At 40.7% G+C, this 17,507-nt stretch overlaps 1 protein-coding gene across 3 annotated transcripts in view; it reads left to right on the top strand.

The window, feature by feature from the left end:
* Positions 1 to 17,507, top strand: part of LOC126762978 (uncharacterized) — a 176,584-nt gene that overhangs the window by 147,711 nt on the left and 11,366 nt on the right. For all 3 annotated transcript variants that reach the window (XM_050480090.1, XM_050480088.1, XM_050480089.1), the window contains one exon: positions 15,976 to 16,171. In XM_050480090.1, the coding sequence (XP_050336047.1) occupies positions 15,976 to 16,171 (196 nt within the window). The remainder of the gene's footprint in view (positions 1 to 15,975; positions 16,172 to 17,507) is intronic.

A 17,507-nucleotide genomic window follows, 5' to 3' on the forward strand; every position in this document is an offset into this window, starting at 1 on the left:
TCATATTGTCAGGAGAATGCCACTCAGTGACATTATTAGTTGATGTTGCAAGATTTCGCTTTCGCACGAACCAAGGAAGTGTAGCAATATTTATGCTAAAATGATGACATCTCGCGCACAGCTGTGCGCTTACTACATGACTAACTGCACACACACGTTGCACACTTGTGCGAGTGGCCTTGATGTGGTAGATATCCAGACGTGAATTTCGCAGGGAGGGCATTCGCTTTTGACAAGTTGGCTTCTTGCGAAACCACATTGTAAGTCATATTACAAAATATAGCAATGTGAGCTCTAATGTTCGACAGCGCCAACACACACTCACACGCACTGTGTGCGGCACAAAACAGCAGTGAATCGCAGCAAACTGTCGCATCAACTACAATAACAACAATAATAGTAACCTACATATACTTGGCGAGAAAGACGAAAGGCAGCGCTTGGAGCAAACTATATCACGCTGTATATACATACATATGTATATAGATGCCAACAGTCGCATATGAGTACTGTTGCTTTTAGATTGGTTTGAACGGCACAGTGCAACCTATCAAAGCGACTATGAAGTACGCCAAAAAAGTTAAATAAATATATTGTCGCCAAGCGACACACGTCTGCGAGCGCGAATGGCGACCGTACGTGCAACGGATGCGCCTGCAACAACTGCTTACACAACGCGCACACTTACATAACGGAACATGTTTTGTCGTAGTCGGTGTGCCACTAAAGGACTGAAAGCTGCCACTTTTGTGGCAAAGCACAAGCGATTTTTTATAACTACTTACACATCCCCAGCCGTGTATGATACAACAGCAAACACACACACACCCACACACATGTGTACACATATGTGGAATATGTATGCTTTGTCCCCGGCTGCAATATTTTATTTTTTTCTGATTGCAACTTCAGGCAGACGGCCCCACCCTGGAGTCCAATACGCTTCGTAATATTTCTGTATGCCACTTCATTTATGCCACAAACTGGCAACGTTTAAGTACTGGTTCCAGGTTGTGGAATATGGAGTGGTTGTGTATGCCAACTAGCCCATACATAATTGTATTATGCGATCAATGCGCTGCCACCGGTGAGCATGATTAGCCTATTCGCCTTCGATCAGCAAAGTCAGAGCCAGTTCTATCAGGGATGGCCACTATAATTACTTACTAAGATCTTGATCAGCTTCGTTGGAGTACCGTACACTCTGTAAAGTAGACTAGGTAAAAATGTAGCTTTTAGAAAAATGTGGCAGTATTATTATTACCGAAAATTTCACGATCCACTGTGGGGGAGAGTAATATTCGTCTTGCTACTACGAGGAGCTACCAACAGGGTGGAGTTCTATCCCCACTGCTATGAATGCTAGTAGTAGATAATCTCTTTAAGCTGCTCACGATACCAGGGGTACGCCGATGACATGGCCATAATGAAGCGAGACAAATTTAGGAACACTCTCTGCCTCATAGTTCAAAGGATCTTAAGTTTAGCAAAGGGATGGTGCAATACGGTAGGGTTAAATGACAAAGCGTCAAAAAAAACCTTTATCCCTTTTAAAAAGCGAAGATCTCTTTTCGGATTGGAACCCCTAACACTCGGTGGCAGGGAGTTGGAAGTGTCTAAAGAGAAGTCAAATTTATTAGCCGCACATTAGACGGTCGACTAGATATGTGGATTTAACACTGTCCATAGTCACCAAGACACTCATTATATGCAGTCGCCTAACCAGCAGATCCTGAGGCTGCAAGGCAGGTATCATAAAATGACTGTATACCATGATCGTAAGGCTTCAGCTAAAGAATTTGCACAGGCACGCCTGTGTCTGCACTTAAGGGGCAATGCGGACTTGCCCAACCGCAGCACATGAAGTCATGCTTAAGCTCATACCGCTGCATCTAATGATCAAACAGCTAGCGAAACATAGCATACTGCTAATGGCAGTAGAAGGATTCGACAAAGGGAAGATGAAAGACAAATGAAGGCCCTAGGGGTAGACACACCATCGGCACTTCTTCCAAGACTCGGAGTTCCGAAGAGAAATTCAAGGTTACTTCCGGCAGTAAGGCGGAGTGGAACGATTCCACCTACTACTAAGGGCAGCACTGACAGCTCGAAAACACTGAAAGGCATTGGAGCAGGCATTGTGGGACAGCAAATCAAACTATCCATACCGATGGGATGTTTTCCGGGTATCTTTCAGGCAGAAGTCTTTCTTACAAATCAGTGAGCCTGGGAGGGTACAACCTCGCCAAGTTTAAGGAAATGATCAACTTCCCTCATGGTCGAGCTCTATACAGGACACTGCAGGCTCAAGAAGCACTAGTCCAACTGCCGGTTTTGCGTCATGGAACAGGAAAGTGCAGAACACCTGTTTCTGGATCGCCCAGCAATTTGCAGAAACGAGCTCAAGGCCCTAAATTTCCTCTAAATGGACAGGGATTGCAGCACCTCAGTCGCACCCAGCAGGCTCCGAGAATAGTTCAGGATACTGCACCTTTGTGATCACATAAGATATAAGTGAGGGTACAAATAGGTCGCAATTCAAAGCCTCAATTTTCCCATCTAACTATCTATTACTCAAAGTCGTCGAAAGCTTTCAAAAGCTTCTTTATATTGCAGAAGAGCTCCTTAAATAATAACTTGGTTCCTTTAAAGCGCGATTACTTGATTTAAATGCTCTTAAATATGTACTCTTTGTATTCTCTACCATTAAAGCTAAAACGAAAAGCATCGCAGGCCATTCACATGACCCATTCTATTATTTATAAATATAGAAAAGGTATATGCATTAGTGGCAATACAAGTTGTCAAAGGTCGAACGTCAATATAAAAAGCAAAGCCAATCAAAATGTACCATTAGCCGCTGGCACTAACGTTATAAGCAAAGTAATATTCTAATAGCTGACGCAATGCATACCTTCCCACACACAAACACACATACAGACAACCCACTTCCACCCTGTTCGATCCTGTGTATGTGAATACCAATATAGGTTGTGCTCGTATTTGTTCTACTTTTTATAGACTTTTGTTAGAAGAGAATAGCACAACAAAAACAATTTGTAGATAGATGCAAAATTAACAGAAACCCACATTCAGTAACCCATTGCAGCCTCAACAAACAATAATGCCGGTGTGGAAATATGAAAATAAAAGGAGCACATAAGAAAGAAGTGGTCGAATTACATACCGTTACACACATCGCAATTAAGGAATAATATGCATGAAATGGAAAATGGCAAAATAAATGACCAGTAATTCCACATTTTCATGCTGAAAAGCTAAATCACACATACCTCACTGCTCGCCAGACCAGCGTGAGCAGCCTCACTACAAATATGCCGTTAGTCATATGCATGAGTTAATGATTTTCATATTCTGAAATGCTTGGCTTTAGTATGCTTGAATTAGCAGCACGATACAAACGGTTCTTCCTTCCAAGAGACCAAAAAGAGTCTGCGCATTATTTAATTCCTATTCTCCCATTTGGAGCAAAAACTAGTAATTATTAGATGACAACCAAAACAGAATGTCGGAAAACAAAAATGGTAAACTCTTTAAGTTTATATTATGAAGGACAAAGGAGCTAAACTTTAAAATAAAGTGTGATCCATTTCGAGGTTCCCTACTCTTTCAAAGAAAAAAACGCAGAAGCGTCAAATTTAATGGAGAATGTTTATTATCATTCGAAAGAAAATTCTTTGTTATTTATTTTTTTGAAGATTATCTCTATTTCGTTGAGTTCACTTTTCTTTGACTCGTTCAACATTTCTATTGGTAACTGGTGAATGACACGCTTGATGACTGCCTGACTTGAAGAGGGAATCTCCGCATAGACTTTAGACTTTACAATCCCCACAGGAAAAGGTCTAATATCACACGATCTTGGTGCCCAATCGTCAAGAAATTATCTGCTCATCGAAGTTTTCTCCCAACAAATCCATCAATTGATGCGATGTGTGGGAAGTGGCGCCGTCTTGTTCACATCATGGCGCAATAACGGTCGCCATTGACGTTTACGTTCTCACCGGCATCAGTTTTGAAGAAATATGGTTCGATGATTCCACCGGCCACAAACACACAAAGCTGTTATTTTTTCTCGATTAAATGATAGCTGTAGAATTTTTTCAGGTTCTTGAATATAGAGGGGATAATACGAGACTTTTTGCGCTTTCTACTAGATTTTCAGATTAACTGAAGTGACATTTGAAGCGTCGATACCCGTCTCATCTCAGAGTTAGCTTCTAATAATAAATTTCGGTTTTCGTCCAACAAAAATATTGTGTGTTGCGTAACAGATCCAGACATATTTGCCAAATAATATGAAAGCTTCAGGTCGAATACTAGCCGATTGCGAGACACTCCCACAGCCTTAGTTATCTATGATACCCATAGGCTTCTTAACTTTCTGTTGAATTTCCATGTTTGACCTTGATGCAAATGCCCAATATAAGCCGGCACACCCTAACAAACTAATTAAGAAGGCAGAAGAACATGATTTATCTTGTTAATCACTGCACGATTTTTCACTACCCTTGATGAACTCAGATGGGTTCATTAACTTTGAATAAGTTGGCTCAAATGCTCGACCCTTTAATCCGAGTTTTGAAGGCTGCTTTAATGTAAATTTTTGTGCATTCATTTCGACTTTGAGGCATTAGTTGACTTGTCAAAACAAAATTATTTCGCAAAGCAGCGAAATATCGCAAGGAGCAGGAAGGCTAGTCGAAGAAATCTGTTGAAGCCCGAAATCACATTGTGAAAATAAGGCAAACAAACTTACTCGCTCGTCTCTTGTTAAGTAGATCTTTTGTGTTGTGCGTTCCGCGTTTGTTTATCTGTCATCAACCACTTAAAATAACAGCAAAAATAAAACAGAAATCAAAGAAAGGTGCCGAACAAGCCAAAGAGAGAGAGAGAAAGAGTAAAAAGTATTTAAATTGCTGGAAAACTTTTTCTTTTCCAAAAGTCCGGCGAGTTTGCATTGAAAAGTAATGCAATGCTAATTTAAGACCGAAGACAAAGGCTGCACGCAAGAGGTCGTGCAATCACGCAGATTCACACACACAAACCTACTTGCGTGAATATGAGCGTGTGTGTGAGAGCAGAACAAGCAGCAAAATTAGACTAGCAGACGGACAGACAGCAGCTTGTTAACAATTTCTTTCTATTACCGTGCTCTAGAACGCGCACGTACAGATGTACGTTGCACGTTGTGTTGCAAGCTGCTCACGCCTGCCGCCCGGTCACGTCATCACACTGCTGCCGCCATTGTTGTTGGCAGTGTAGTTGCTTTGTAGTCTGATGCTGTTCATGCGCTTAACCCGCTTTGGTATTTTAATTAAATTCCGGCTGCCTAAGTGATGAGTTAGGTGCACACTAAAGATACACCAACATCAACAACAACACTTTGCAAAAACAAAAGGCAGATGAAAAACGCCAGCAGCTGGCAGGCGCACGGATGGACGGGCGGGAAGCGAGCACAGCAGGGCGGCAACTAATGCAACATTGAAGTGCGACAGATAAACAGATGGACCATTGGATGGCCGGACATTTGAATGGATGGCTGAAGCGGCATTCGGACTGAGATGTGTCTCTCAGGGCAAAAGGAGGGCGAGTCACAGATTTCAAGTGGCAACTGCTTGTGTCTGTTTTTGTTGTTGCTTCATTTGAATGGGAATGGCGCAATGTGCCACATTGTTGTTGTTGCTACTACATTACATACAAATTAGCAATGCAAAGGAGGTCAGCAGCAAGAAAAGGAAGCAAGACGTGAGACACAAGTGCAAACACAAGTGGCTTCAAATTAGACGCTCGGCTACGAAGTTTAAAGCTTAAGTTTCTATGGGTCGTATGCGAAAGCGAATGTCAACCACCTTGCCACCACCTGCATATTATAATTTCAGACCGGTCTATTGCATTTCCTGCGCAATGCCGCAACGGTTAGTTAATCACAATGAATGATGCGAGCCTATTTGCCGCTCCGCTAAATTAAAGTTGAGAAACCCGAAAGGGGACAGCACGAACTAAAATTTTTCGGAGTCGAATTACTAGCAGACACAAAATTTCGCTCAACAGTCGGCACTGCACAGAAAGAGTGCTAAAATGCGAGGAGCTACGGACAAGCGAGTTGACAGCGGTAATAAACCGTAACGTAATCCCTTAAAGAAGGGACAAAAATGAGCCGCTGTCTCACCGCTTCAGTGAAATATGAACCCTTAAAGCGCCTAATTAGCACAGAGGAGCACAGAGCAGCGGTTTTGGGTAAAGAAAGGTTTTTGTTCCGAAAACACAGTAATGTCGAATTAAACTAACAACTTCTCATGTTATCGCAGGTTTCCTCATGGGAGTAATACGACATCAACGAACTCGGCTAAGTCCTCAGTGACTTCACGTTTCCTATAAGCGATGGTTTGCATAACCACAACATAACAGTGGAACATAACAACTTTCAATAAATGAAAATCCATTTTCCTAATCAAAACTCGAACATAAATGTTCACTTGTGATTTCCTGATTTGTTCAAAAATGTCTTCCTTTCATGTTAATTTAGTTGGCATATGCCTCACACTGAACACCGAACGGATGTGTTTGCTGGTCCCTGCGGGCAAGAGCTGCAAGACAGACGTAATGCCCACTCAACTTCATGCAATAACAGAACAACACACTAATACGTGCCCATATTTGTTTGCAAACAACATACCGTTACACATGCACTGCGGTGACCCCATACCTTCATACAGGCAGACAAGTGCCATGGAGGTCACTTGTTAATAACATAATCTACTTTAAGTGCGCTGCATTACAAAATGTATACAAGGGTAAGCGGCACGAGCTGCACTGGTCTTGGGGCCTCGGTCCACGCACACAGACACGCGAATTAGCAGAGCGCAGCAACAAAGGCCACATTCGAAGACGCATTGTTGGTCACTAACCTTTCGCCACCAGGTGGGCAATTGGCCAAAATAAATATCTACGAGCAGGAAGTTTGTTGCAAAATTTTAGTTTATCTTTCGCCTGCATTGTGGCGGGAGCGGAGAAAGCGGGGCAGCGGGCTTTATTTATTTGGCACACCCGGCGAAATGAAACCAAATATATTTTTCCCAGCACCTTTGTTTATGCATTTTCTGCTCTTTATTTGCCGCTCCGTGTGCATGTTGCACATGTTTTAAACCACTTTAATCCTTTTTAAGCCGCAAGAGTGGAAAATACAATTCTGAGCTGGCGTAAACCACACCAATGTCACTATTAGACCCCCGCACAGAGCACATACCGCCACAGCACGTATTATTATGTAAAAACAAGAACAACTGCTTTGCTATATAGTACTTGCATAGATATATGTATGTATAGGTATATTATTAGCAAATAGTAAATCATACACCATATGCACTATATATATATACTAGACAGATTTCTATAAATTTGTATATAACAAGTTTTAGTGCAGGAGAACTTAGTATCGATTTTAATACAGAAGGCCAGCAATTTGATAACTGTGAGGACTGCCACATAGCTGCCCGACTCTCTCAACTGAGCGCACTTAGTGGCTTACTAGTTCTACTACTTTCTACTTGTTATAAGTTGCTTACCTCGGAACTAACTCAAATATATGGCTGCTACGAAAGTATTGTTATATCTTTATATATAAAAAGTACGTGTCACGTTGTTTGTCCGCGATGGACTCCTAAACTACAGAACCGGTTTTAGTAAAATTTAGCACACTATGTCCGGTTTGAACAGACTTAGAAGATAGGATAGTAAAAACAATTCATAAATAAAATACACAGTGAAAGCTCTATTAAATGGACGCTCTATTAAGCAGACATCTCCATTAACCATGCACATTTTTGATGTTTATTAAGTAAAATATATTAAGCGGACAGCTCTATTAACTGGACAGAAACCAGCTGCTGGTAAGCTGGTAACCAGACATTGAGAAAGCAGCCTTAAATTCGTTATTTTTTGCAATGAAATTTATTTCTATGAACATATTCAAAATTAAACCTCTAGTACTATCCCTTAGATTCTTATACCGACAAAAACATTTTCCCCTATTTTTTTATTCGTAAATAAAATTTTCGCTGTATTGAATAGTTTATCATATGAGTAATAGTATAAAATGTACACCACAGCAACGCGTGGCCGGATCCACCAGTAAACTTATGAAATAATCTGTACACTTGTACATAAAGAAATCATGAATGGAGTATAAATAAATTTGAATTTTAAGACTTTTAATGCGCATTTTCAATAAAATATCTACATTTTGACAAAAAAACACTCGGAAATTGTAATCAAATTCGACGGATAATTTATATTTCAAAATAGTGTATTTTGCTAAGTTGGTAGAACTGTCTTTAATTACCATGCCTAATATGAGCGCGATCTGTCGACCAGCTTATTTACAGCAGCTACTTAAGTCGGTACACCTGAGTAGTGCGTTGCGACTTTTACAATGCATAAAAATATCGAACAAAGAACTTATCTCAAATTGTGTATTTCTAACCAAATTTCGGTTGCGGAGTCATTGCGAATTTAGGAAAATATTTATGGTTTAATCAAATGCTCAAGATTACGAGTAGTACAAAGCCTTCAAAGATAGTCGAAAGATCGTTGAAGACATGCCTTATGCTGGACGACTTTCGACCTCTTCAACTAAAGAAAATATTAAAGAAAATGAAGTATATGGTGCTTGAAAATCGTCAGCCAAGTGTTAGAGAGATAACAATAGTGCTCGACATCTCACGCGAGACCGTTCGAATGATTTTGGCTATGAAACACGTTTTTGCACAACTACTCCCGATAAATTTGAATTTTTTTTTTTCAAAACGAGTGCCGTAAAAAAACTTTGCGGACATGCTTAATTGTGCAAATTCTGAACCCACATTTATGGTGAGCATTATAACTGCCGATAAGATATGGGTTTATGTGTTTGACATGCAAACAGGTCAACAATCAGGGGAAGGGAGGGAAAAAAGCTAGCCGAAACCAAAAAAATCACGCCAAAGATGCTCAAAAATCAAGGTGATGCTCATTGCTTTTTTCGATATTCATAATTTGGTGCATCATGAATTTATTCCGGGAGGACAGACGGTCAATAAAGAGATTTTTCACGATGGTAATGAATCATCGCATCGAGCCGCGTTTGTCACCGTATTTAAAGCCAAAAACGCAACAAATACCTTCGATTAACCCTTGTAATGACTACATTTTACTCCATTGTGATTTCTTCTTGTTTAACCAAACTGAAATTGTCGCTCCGTGCCGGTTAATTTGATCTCGTTTTCAGTCGATCGAAACAAAATTCACAGAAGGACCTGAAGGCCATCCCAAAAAGCGCTTCTGTAAAGTGTTTTGAAGACAGGAAAATTGCATTTGGCGGGGATTGCTTTGAAGGATATTGAAAATAATTTATTATTTTGCGTTTTATTTACAATTTCCGGGTACTTGTTTGTCACAAATGTCCACAGTAATTCTGACAGCAGTTTTTCGTGTTCACAAGGCTCCGCTCTAGCGACGGGTGTTTTGTTCGAATTTTTTGTTGGGTGGTTTTAGATAAAGATTTCTCATTGGCTTTGTCAAAACGAGGTATGAGCTTCAAAATTCTGGCACAAAGGCAGCTTTAGCCTATTTTCATACATATGGGTTAGGACAAAAATCCCTAGCAATATATTGGTCCACAAACAAAAAAATGTGTGGAAGCCTTCAACAGCAGTTCCCTGATAGTTGAATTTGCTGTTAGAACCGTTCGAAAAAATTAAGCACATTATGAGCAAAAGCAAATGTGAAACTTATTAACCTATAAAGTATGTACGCAACATGGCTTTGCCACAGTAAGAAAAGGATAGTTTACAAACGCCGAATTTCAACCTCTAATATTTTAGAAATCATACTATTTTCTAATAAAGTAAGTTAAGCGTCAGATAAAGCAACTAACGGTACTTATCCACTCCTAAAAAAGACAAATTACTCCCAAATGTTGGCATATCGTTTACATGTGTTATCTAGCAGCTAAAATACAGGAAAAATAAGATCACTTTTTCCACAATTATTTGTATCAAAAATCACCCAAACTACAAAGAAAATCTTTCCACCCCTTGTACTGCACACCCGAGCATGTAAAAAGTTTAAGAGCACCCAACAACCGCACAAAGAAAACAAAAGCACGAACAGTTACAATGGAAAGGGAGCTAATCTTACACACATATACTTGTCTGAAGTAAGAATTTGTGTGAAGAAGCGATACAAATCCACATAAAATACAAAAGCTGCTGGGCATGTTGGCAATAGTTAAATTTGCCCAGAACTTTTTACTAACTGCAGCCAAGTGTGGCAGTGATTAAGAGCAATTTTTCCAGCGGTCAAACAAGCACATTTTAGCCAACCCTTCCCGATGCCCTCGGTGCGCCTGTGGAAAACGGCATAAGTAGATTTGCAGTTTATGTTTATCTCATTTAAATAATTTACTCGCTTCTCCCATTTTGGCGGTTGACTTAATTCCAGTGTGGCGAGACTAGCCACATTTACACACACTCCTGCATACCTCTGCATACTCAACCACGGCCGGAGAAGAATAAGAACACTGTCTGTTAAAAAGCTTAAAAAAAGGTGTTTGTGCACTTGTATAACTGTATTTATATAAATGTATACAACAAAGGTAAAGTGGCTTTTGAGAAAAGTTCGCAGTTGAGAGCAAACCCCGGCGAATGTGAACCGAAATGGGATCAAATTTACATAAATAGATTAAAGAGTCCCTGCAGTAGTGTGGCTGCAAGGGGAGCCAAGTGTGCGCACATAAATAAATAAAGGATAAAGGGAATGCTGTCCGCAAGGGAGCGCGAGTAATGGGCCTAGTTAAACAAGTGGCGCCGCGGTTGGGCACAAACTAGCTTAATAAGCTTCCAAAGGACAACAATTTAAGCTGGCACACACAGCTACTTTTTTTATTGCGACTCGAGCTGACACAGAATATGCAGAAAAAAAATCTATTGCATTTGGACCTCCCTTTGGCCCGTACGTTGTTTTATTGTAAAGACTAATACTGAAGTATCGGCTGCAAACCTTGTCGATTATTTTGAATTTCTCTAAATAGCTATAATTTTTTCATCGAAGACTCCGAGGAGGTACTCATTTACATTTCCTTATATATGAACCAAATATATTAACTTTTAAAAATCTGTAGCCTAATCCTTATTTTTTTATTTCGATTACCAGTTTCGCACGACATTCTATTCGCCACTTACGTAGCGCTCCACATTATTCTTTTTCATTGGCGTAAACACCGGTTACGCGGTTATAGCCGAGTTAACAACAGCGCGGCAGTCGTTTCTTCTTTTCTTAAGGTGGCGCCGATTTGAGGTTCAAAGCAAAGCCAGGTCCTTCTCCACCTGGTCCTTCCAACGGAGTGGAGGTCTTCCTCTTCCCCTGCTTCTCCAGGCGGATACTGCGTCGAATACTTTCAGAGCTGGAGTGTTTGCGTCCAATCGGATGACATGACCTAGCCAGCGCAGCCGCTGTCTTTTAATACGCTGAACCATATCAATGTCGTCGTATAACTCGTACAACTCACCGTTCCATCGACTGCGGTATTCGCCCCTACAAAGCCGAAAGAACCATAAATCTTCCGCAGAACCTTCCTCTCGAAACCGTAGCTCCGACTCATCAAATGTTATCCTCACCTTTGCCTCTGAACCATATGGCAGGACAGGGATCATGAGTGATTTGCAAAGTTTGGTCTTTAATCGTCGAGAGAAGACTTTACTTCTCAAGATAGACAAAATGATCTACGTCTTCGAGTCGGAGTCGCCTTTTCTGAAACCTTGTTTCGTATCAAATGGCTCGGAGGGTTCCTTCTCGATCCGGGCGGAGCTTTTGGTATTGCTCAACGCCAGTTTACACATCCGTATTCGTTTTTCGAGGAAACCAAATTCAGGCATAGCGGCATAAAGGCAGCTCCTTTTCGTGCAATCGAAAGCTGCTTTGAAACCGACGAAGAGATGATGTAAGTCGATTCTTCTTTCACGGGTCTTTTCCAGGATTTGACGCATGGGGAATATCTAATCAGTTGTTGATTTTCCAGGCCCAAAGCCACACTGATAAGGTCCAATCAGTTTGTTGACGATGGTCTTTAATTTTTCACACAGTTCGCTCGATAGAACATTATATGCGATGTTGAGGAGGTTTTTCCCATGGTTTTTGAGGATTGGACAAAGCATACATAAATTCCAATCGTCGGGCGTGCTTTCGACTGACCCTTTTCAACAAAGAAGCTGATGCATGTTTCTTATCAGTTCTTCGCCGCCGTATTTGAAAAGCTCGGTCGGCAATCCATCGGTCCTCGCCGCTTTGTTATCCTTCAGATGTTTAATTGATAATCAAAGCTCTTCGTGGTCATGTCCGCTCCATCGTCATCGATTGGGGAATCAAGTTCTCCATCTCAAGGTGTTATGCTTTCACTGTCATTCAGAAGGCTGGAAAAGTGTTCCCTTCACATTTTCAGTATCTTTTGGCAAATCGAAAAAGGTTATTTATTTGTGTACGATTCGAATAAAAGAGAAAAAGGCCTAATAAGAACATTCACTAAAATTGCCCATAAAATCTATTTATTCAGCATATGCCTCGGTTTTTCTCAGTAATACCCAAAGCACGCGTTTCTGGACATTTTAGTATTTTTTAGCTCAACTGACATTTAAAAGCGAGTGCTCTTTGCTGGTCATGCCCTGTTAAAGCTCTAAACGGCGGTGTGGTAAATTATTCCTACAAGGCCAAGTGCCGTTTATTCGCCTGCTGCTGCCACTTAAGGCTACACTCGGTTGCTTTTGTAGTTTTTATTGTTCCAAAGCCAGAGCACTTAAAGCAGAACATTGAACGCTTGCCTTTTACTTAATTCGACTAAAATTCTGCAGTCGTTTGTGTGCAAATTAATAGTTTAACTTCTAAGTCGGCCTCAACCGCAACGGGTCGGGGTAAAAGAGAGAAAGGGCAACGCCTTTTCGACACACAACTTAGAGGCTCGATATTAGGTATGTCTGCGCGTGTGTCCACGAACATAGGATCTAGCACAGGCCTTTGTGCACAGTATGTACATACCGACTTATATAACTCCGTGACTTCCTTTGTCTTCTGTCTGTGCCTCATTGCCAGAGCTGATTTAATCTTAAATACTCTCGTGCATGTACTCGTACATCCATTTATATTTAAACAAGTTGACTTGCCAGCCTGAGACGGTAGTTAGCCGGTATGCGACGGCAGATTTGTATGTTCTTTTAAACTGTTGATGTTTAATTTTGAAATTAAAATGTTTCAGCGCGTGACACGAAGCTTAGCCTGTTAATTACGTCTATTTAAGCTTTGTCATACACGACTGCTGAACTGTTTGTATTCAGGCCGTACGAGTCGTGTGTGTGGTATTTGCTTATGTATTAAGGGAGCCCCAAATGGGTATTAAGTCGGTACTTATGTATTTTACTAGCACCTGTAATACCTGTAATGCTAATAAACTTATTTGTTGGCCCACTTATTTGCATTGGGGTTTAATTTAAAGTGACTGGGTATTTAGTTCGAAAAGGTACGTTCCAAAGTAAACGGCACTTTTTGAATCTAGCGCCCCCTGGATATGCCATCTATATGTCGACTGATGCGTTAGAATCTGCTATCTTTATCGATTGCCAAGTGAGAATTTCATGATATTTCCTGGATTGGAAGTGAAGTTATTGCGTTTTAAGTGTCAGTATGTTTGTGTCATCTGTGCGAAAGTGAGCTTCGAACAAAGAGCCAACAATAAATTTTGTTTTAAAATTTGTAAATTTTTTACCGAAACATTTCAATTGATGAAACAAGTTTATGGCAACGATTGCCTATCCCGTAGCATAGTGTACGAGTGGTTTCAACGTTTTCAAAGTGGTTGTGAGGACATAAATGACGATCAACATGTGGGCCAATCAAAATCCGTGACCACCGGAAATTCCATCGAAACTGTGCGTGAATTCATCAAACCTCAGCCGTAATCATTATTGAAATGGAATTGAACATCTCCAAAACATCGATTTATCGCATTTTGGCCGAACATTTGGGCTTACGAAAGGTGTGTGCACGGTTTGTTCCGCACAAATTCACTGACGACCAAAAATTGCTCAGAATCCAACATTCGAAGGACGATTATTTGACCAAAAATCACATTTAACCATTAACCACTCCCTGTATTCACCTGATATGGCACCGTGTGACTTCTTCCTTTTTGGAAAAATGCATTTGTCCATGAAAAGCAGTTTTTAAATAAATTGATTTTTCCGAAAAAAGCATTTGTTCTGTTTTGTTTTTTTTTTTAAGTCCTGTTTACTTTGGAACGCACCTTGTAATAATTAGTGCTTGAGTTTTCCAATTAAAGGGCTTCTTGTAATACTATCGATTCGAAAATAGATTTTGTGAGTAAGTCAATGAAGAAGCTTAATAGAATTTTACGAGAGCATTTAAGTGTAGGTACTGTATAGAAATGGCAAAGTAAGAGTATAGAAATCATGACGCTTTCACCATTGGAACGAGTATTTGCCCTAGGCCAAGCCTTTGAGAAATGCTGGTGGCCATGACTATTATAACCATGGAATACTATCCTCCCTTCTATTGAGTCTAGATGAGCTCTTTGAGTTACTCACTAGCAATGCGATTCGTTGCCAGAATTACAGCGATGACATTGTCATAATGGCGCAAGGTAAATTTGAGAACACTTCCTGCAACATGGTTCAAATTAGATTAAGTCTAGCAAAGGGATGTGCAACACTGTAGAGCTAAACATCAACCCGGCAAAAATCCCTTTTACTAAGCGAAGACACCTTCCGGGCTTGAGGTCCCTGACACTCAGAGGCAGAGAGTTTGTGGTATCTAAAGGGGTCAAATTCCTTGGCCTAACATTGGAGTCGGCCTTACGGTGGAGTTGCCATGTGGATCTAACGCTGTCCAGGTATCATAAGATGGCTGCATACCATGATCGTGGGCCAATTTTCCCTTATGGAGCGGTTGCTTGGGCATCTAAGGCAGCGCAGACTTCGGTAGGCCTTCAACTATCGAAGCTGCAAACGCTCGCCTTTGTCTGCACTTCAGGGGCGATGCGTAATTGCCGCACTGCAGCACTTGAAATCATACTGCAGCTCACCCCGATGCATCTAGTGATTAAACAGGAAGCGAAACATACCATGCTTCTCATGGCAGCAGAGGGTTTCGGCAAAGGGATGATAATGTCGTCTCAACAAATCAAAGCCCTAGGAGAAAACACACCACTGGCCCTTCTTCCAAGAAACGGCGTTACAAAGGGGATTAACTTTACACAGAATTTTTAAGTTATTCTCGACAGCAAGACGGAGTTAAATGGCTCCAAGCTTTCCTAACTGATAAGAGGCAGCATTATACAGTAATACACTGACGGCTCGAAAACACCGGAAGGCATTGGAGCAGGTATTGTGGGACCGCATACCGAACTATCTGTACCAATATTGGCATAGTCTCTTGGAACAAATCCCAGAACATCTAATTCTGGATTGCCCAGCAAATTTGTAGAAGCAGGCTAAAAACCCTAGCTTCCATCTACGTGGCCAGTGATCACATCACCTCAGTTGCGCCTAGCAGTTCCTGGAATTGTTCAGGAAGCTTGACCTTGGTGACCGTATATGATATAAGGGAGGACACAATAGACCGTAGGTCGCAGTGCAAAACCTCAATCTTTACTAAATTTCAAGGGCACGACATGATGTATGTAGCTTTCACATTCTTTACTATAGTGAGCGAGCTCTAACTTAGTCGAAGGTTTGTTATTAAGTTAACCTTTCTGCTGACGTTTGCGGTTGGTAATATTGGTCGAATAAATATATATATAAACTTACATAACTTTAAAAAGTAACTGTATCTCTCAAAATTTTGTGGAGTTTACAAACAATCTAAAAATTAAAAGCTTTTTACAAATAATGTCACTTTCTCTTTCAACAGGTCTACATCGTGGGACATATTCCACCCGGTTCGGATGAACGGCTCATCGGCTTGCAGCAAAATGGTCGCACCACATTCACCGAAACGAATAATAAACGCTATCTGGAATTGGTGCGAAAGTATTCCTCAATCATCCAGGGGCAGTTCTTCGGCCATCTGCATTCGGACTCTTTTCGCATTATATACGACGACAATGGTGAGCTATATTTACATATATTTCCAAATCTATATATAATATAGCTTAAGCAGATAATTATAAGTAAATAGAAGCTGCATATTTGCATTTAACGGAACATTGTTACAACAAATTTACAATAACATCTATTATTTGCATTAAATTAGTTTCGTAGATAAGCAATATCGAAAGGAAGTACACACAAAGTACAGAAAATTGCCGGCTGTTCATTAATATAAGCATGCCTGGCGCCCCTCCGACCTCGCAGTTTGACGAACATTAATTTCTACGGCTACAAAGTACGAACTGCGATGCATTGTTCTTGTTTTGTACGGAAAGCCAGTTTGGGCCAAATCAATTGCTAAGCTTTGCGCAGACAATTGCATTTCCGCATTTCGATTGTTATGTTGCATCCGAACTGAATTTCGTCATTTTGAATTAATCAAACAACAACAAGCAACAAACCCATTCCAGTTCAAAAGGTTAAAGCAGACAAGACAAGACACGCACCAGCTGCTGCGCATGGAGACGGATTGGACTATATTTGAAGCAGCAAATTAAATTTCATCAAAGAGTAGACAATTTTTAGCTGATAATAAGACATTCAATAAGACTGTCACCAACACGTTGCTCGCAGGAGCTCCTGGTTTGAAATCCACCCGAGCGCACCAACAAATGATGGTTTGCTCAGACTAAAATGCACCGTACTTAGTAGCGGTGACAGTCTCAAACGCACCAAGCGATTTTTAGTGTCTCGAATCCCCAAAGCCGTCAATTCAGAGCTCAGACCAGCCATTGAGGTGAAGATGTCAGCTGATGTGTGAGCAGCAAAACCAGAAGACAATAACTAATTTTACTAAATTGCTTGTATCAAATCTTCTTTATGCAACACATGCAGTAGAGAGGACACACGAAGATAATTACTTTAATTAAAATGCCTTAAAAATTCATAAATTCTTGTCAAAGAGCAAGTAAAATATGTGTGCCGCCTGTACTTGGTCCATTCTTGTGGCCACATCCGCCCACACTGCGATCTGCCGTTGATGGGTTCCTTGACCTTTGCATTAAATGAACATCCATTAATTAATACTTTTTGTGAGGCTTGCGAACAAAGGCGAAAACTTATTGAATTCTCCAGTAACAAGCATTTGAATACAAAACCAAAATAGACGATGGCGTCTAAATGAGCGTCTCTGCTCGCCAGTCAATGCAAAATTGCATAGAAATTCACATGATTTCATGTTTTGTCTGTCCATTCTTCCGACTGTTATCTGGCATATTTGCATTCGGTTTTGTTGGCATTTCCTCAATCAATTATCGAAAAGCATGCGCACTACTACATAAGCAGTTGTTGTTA

The sequence above is a fragment of the Bactrocera neohumeralis genome, chromosome 6 (assembly GCF_024586455.1).
Source record: "Bactrocera neohumeralis isolate Rockhampton chromosome 6, APGP_CSIRO_Bneo_wtdbg2-racon-allhic-juicebox.fasta_v2, whole genome shotgun sequence".
In the NCBI taxonomy this organism is placed as follows: domain Eukaryota; kingdom Metazoa; phylum Arthropoda; class Insecta; order Diptera; family Tephritidae; genus Bactrocera; species Bactrocera neohumeralis.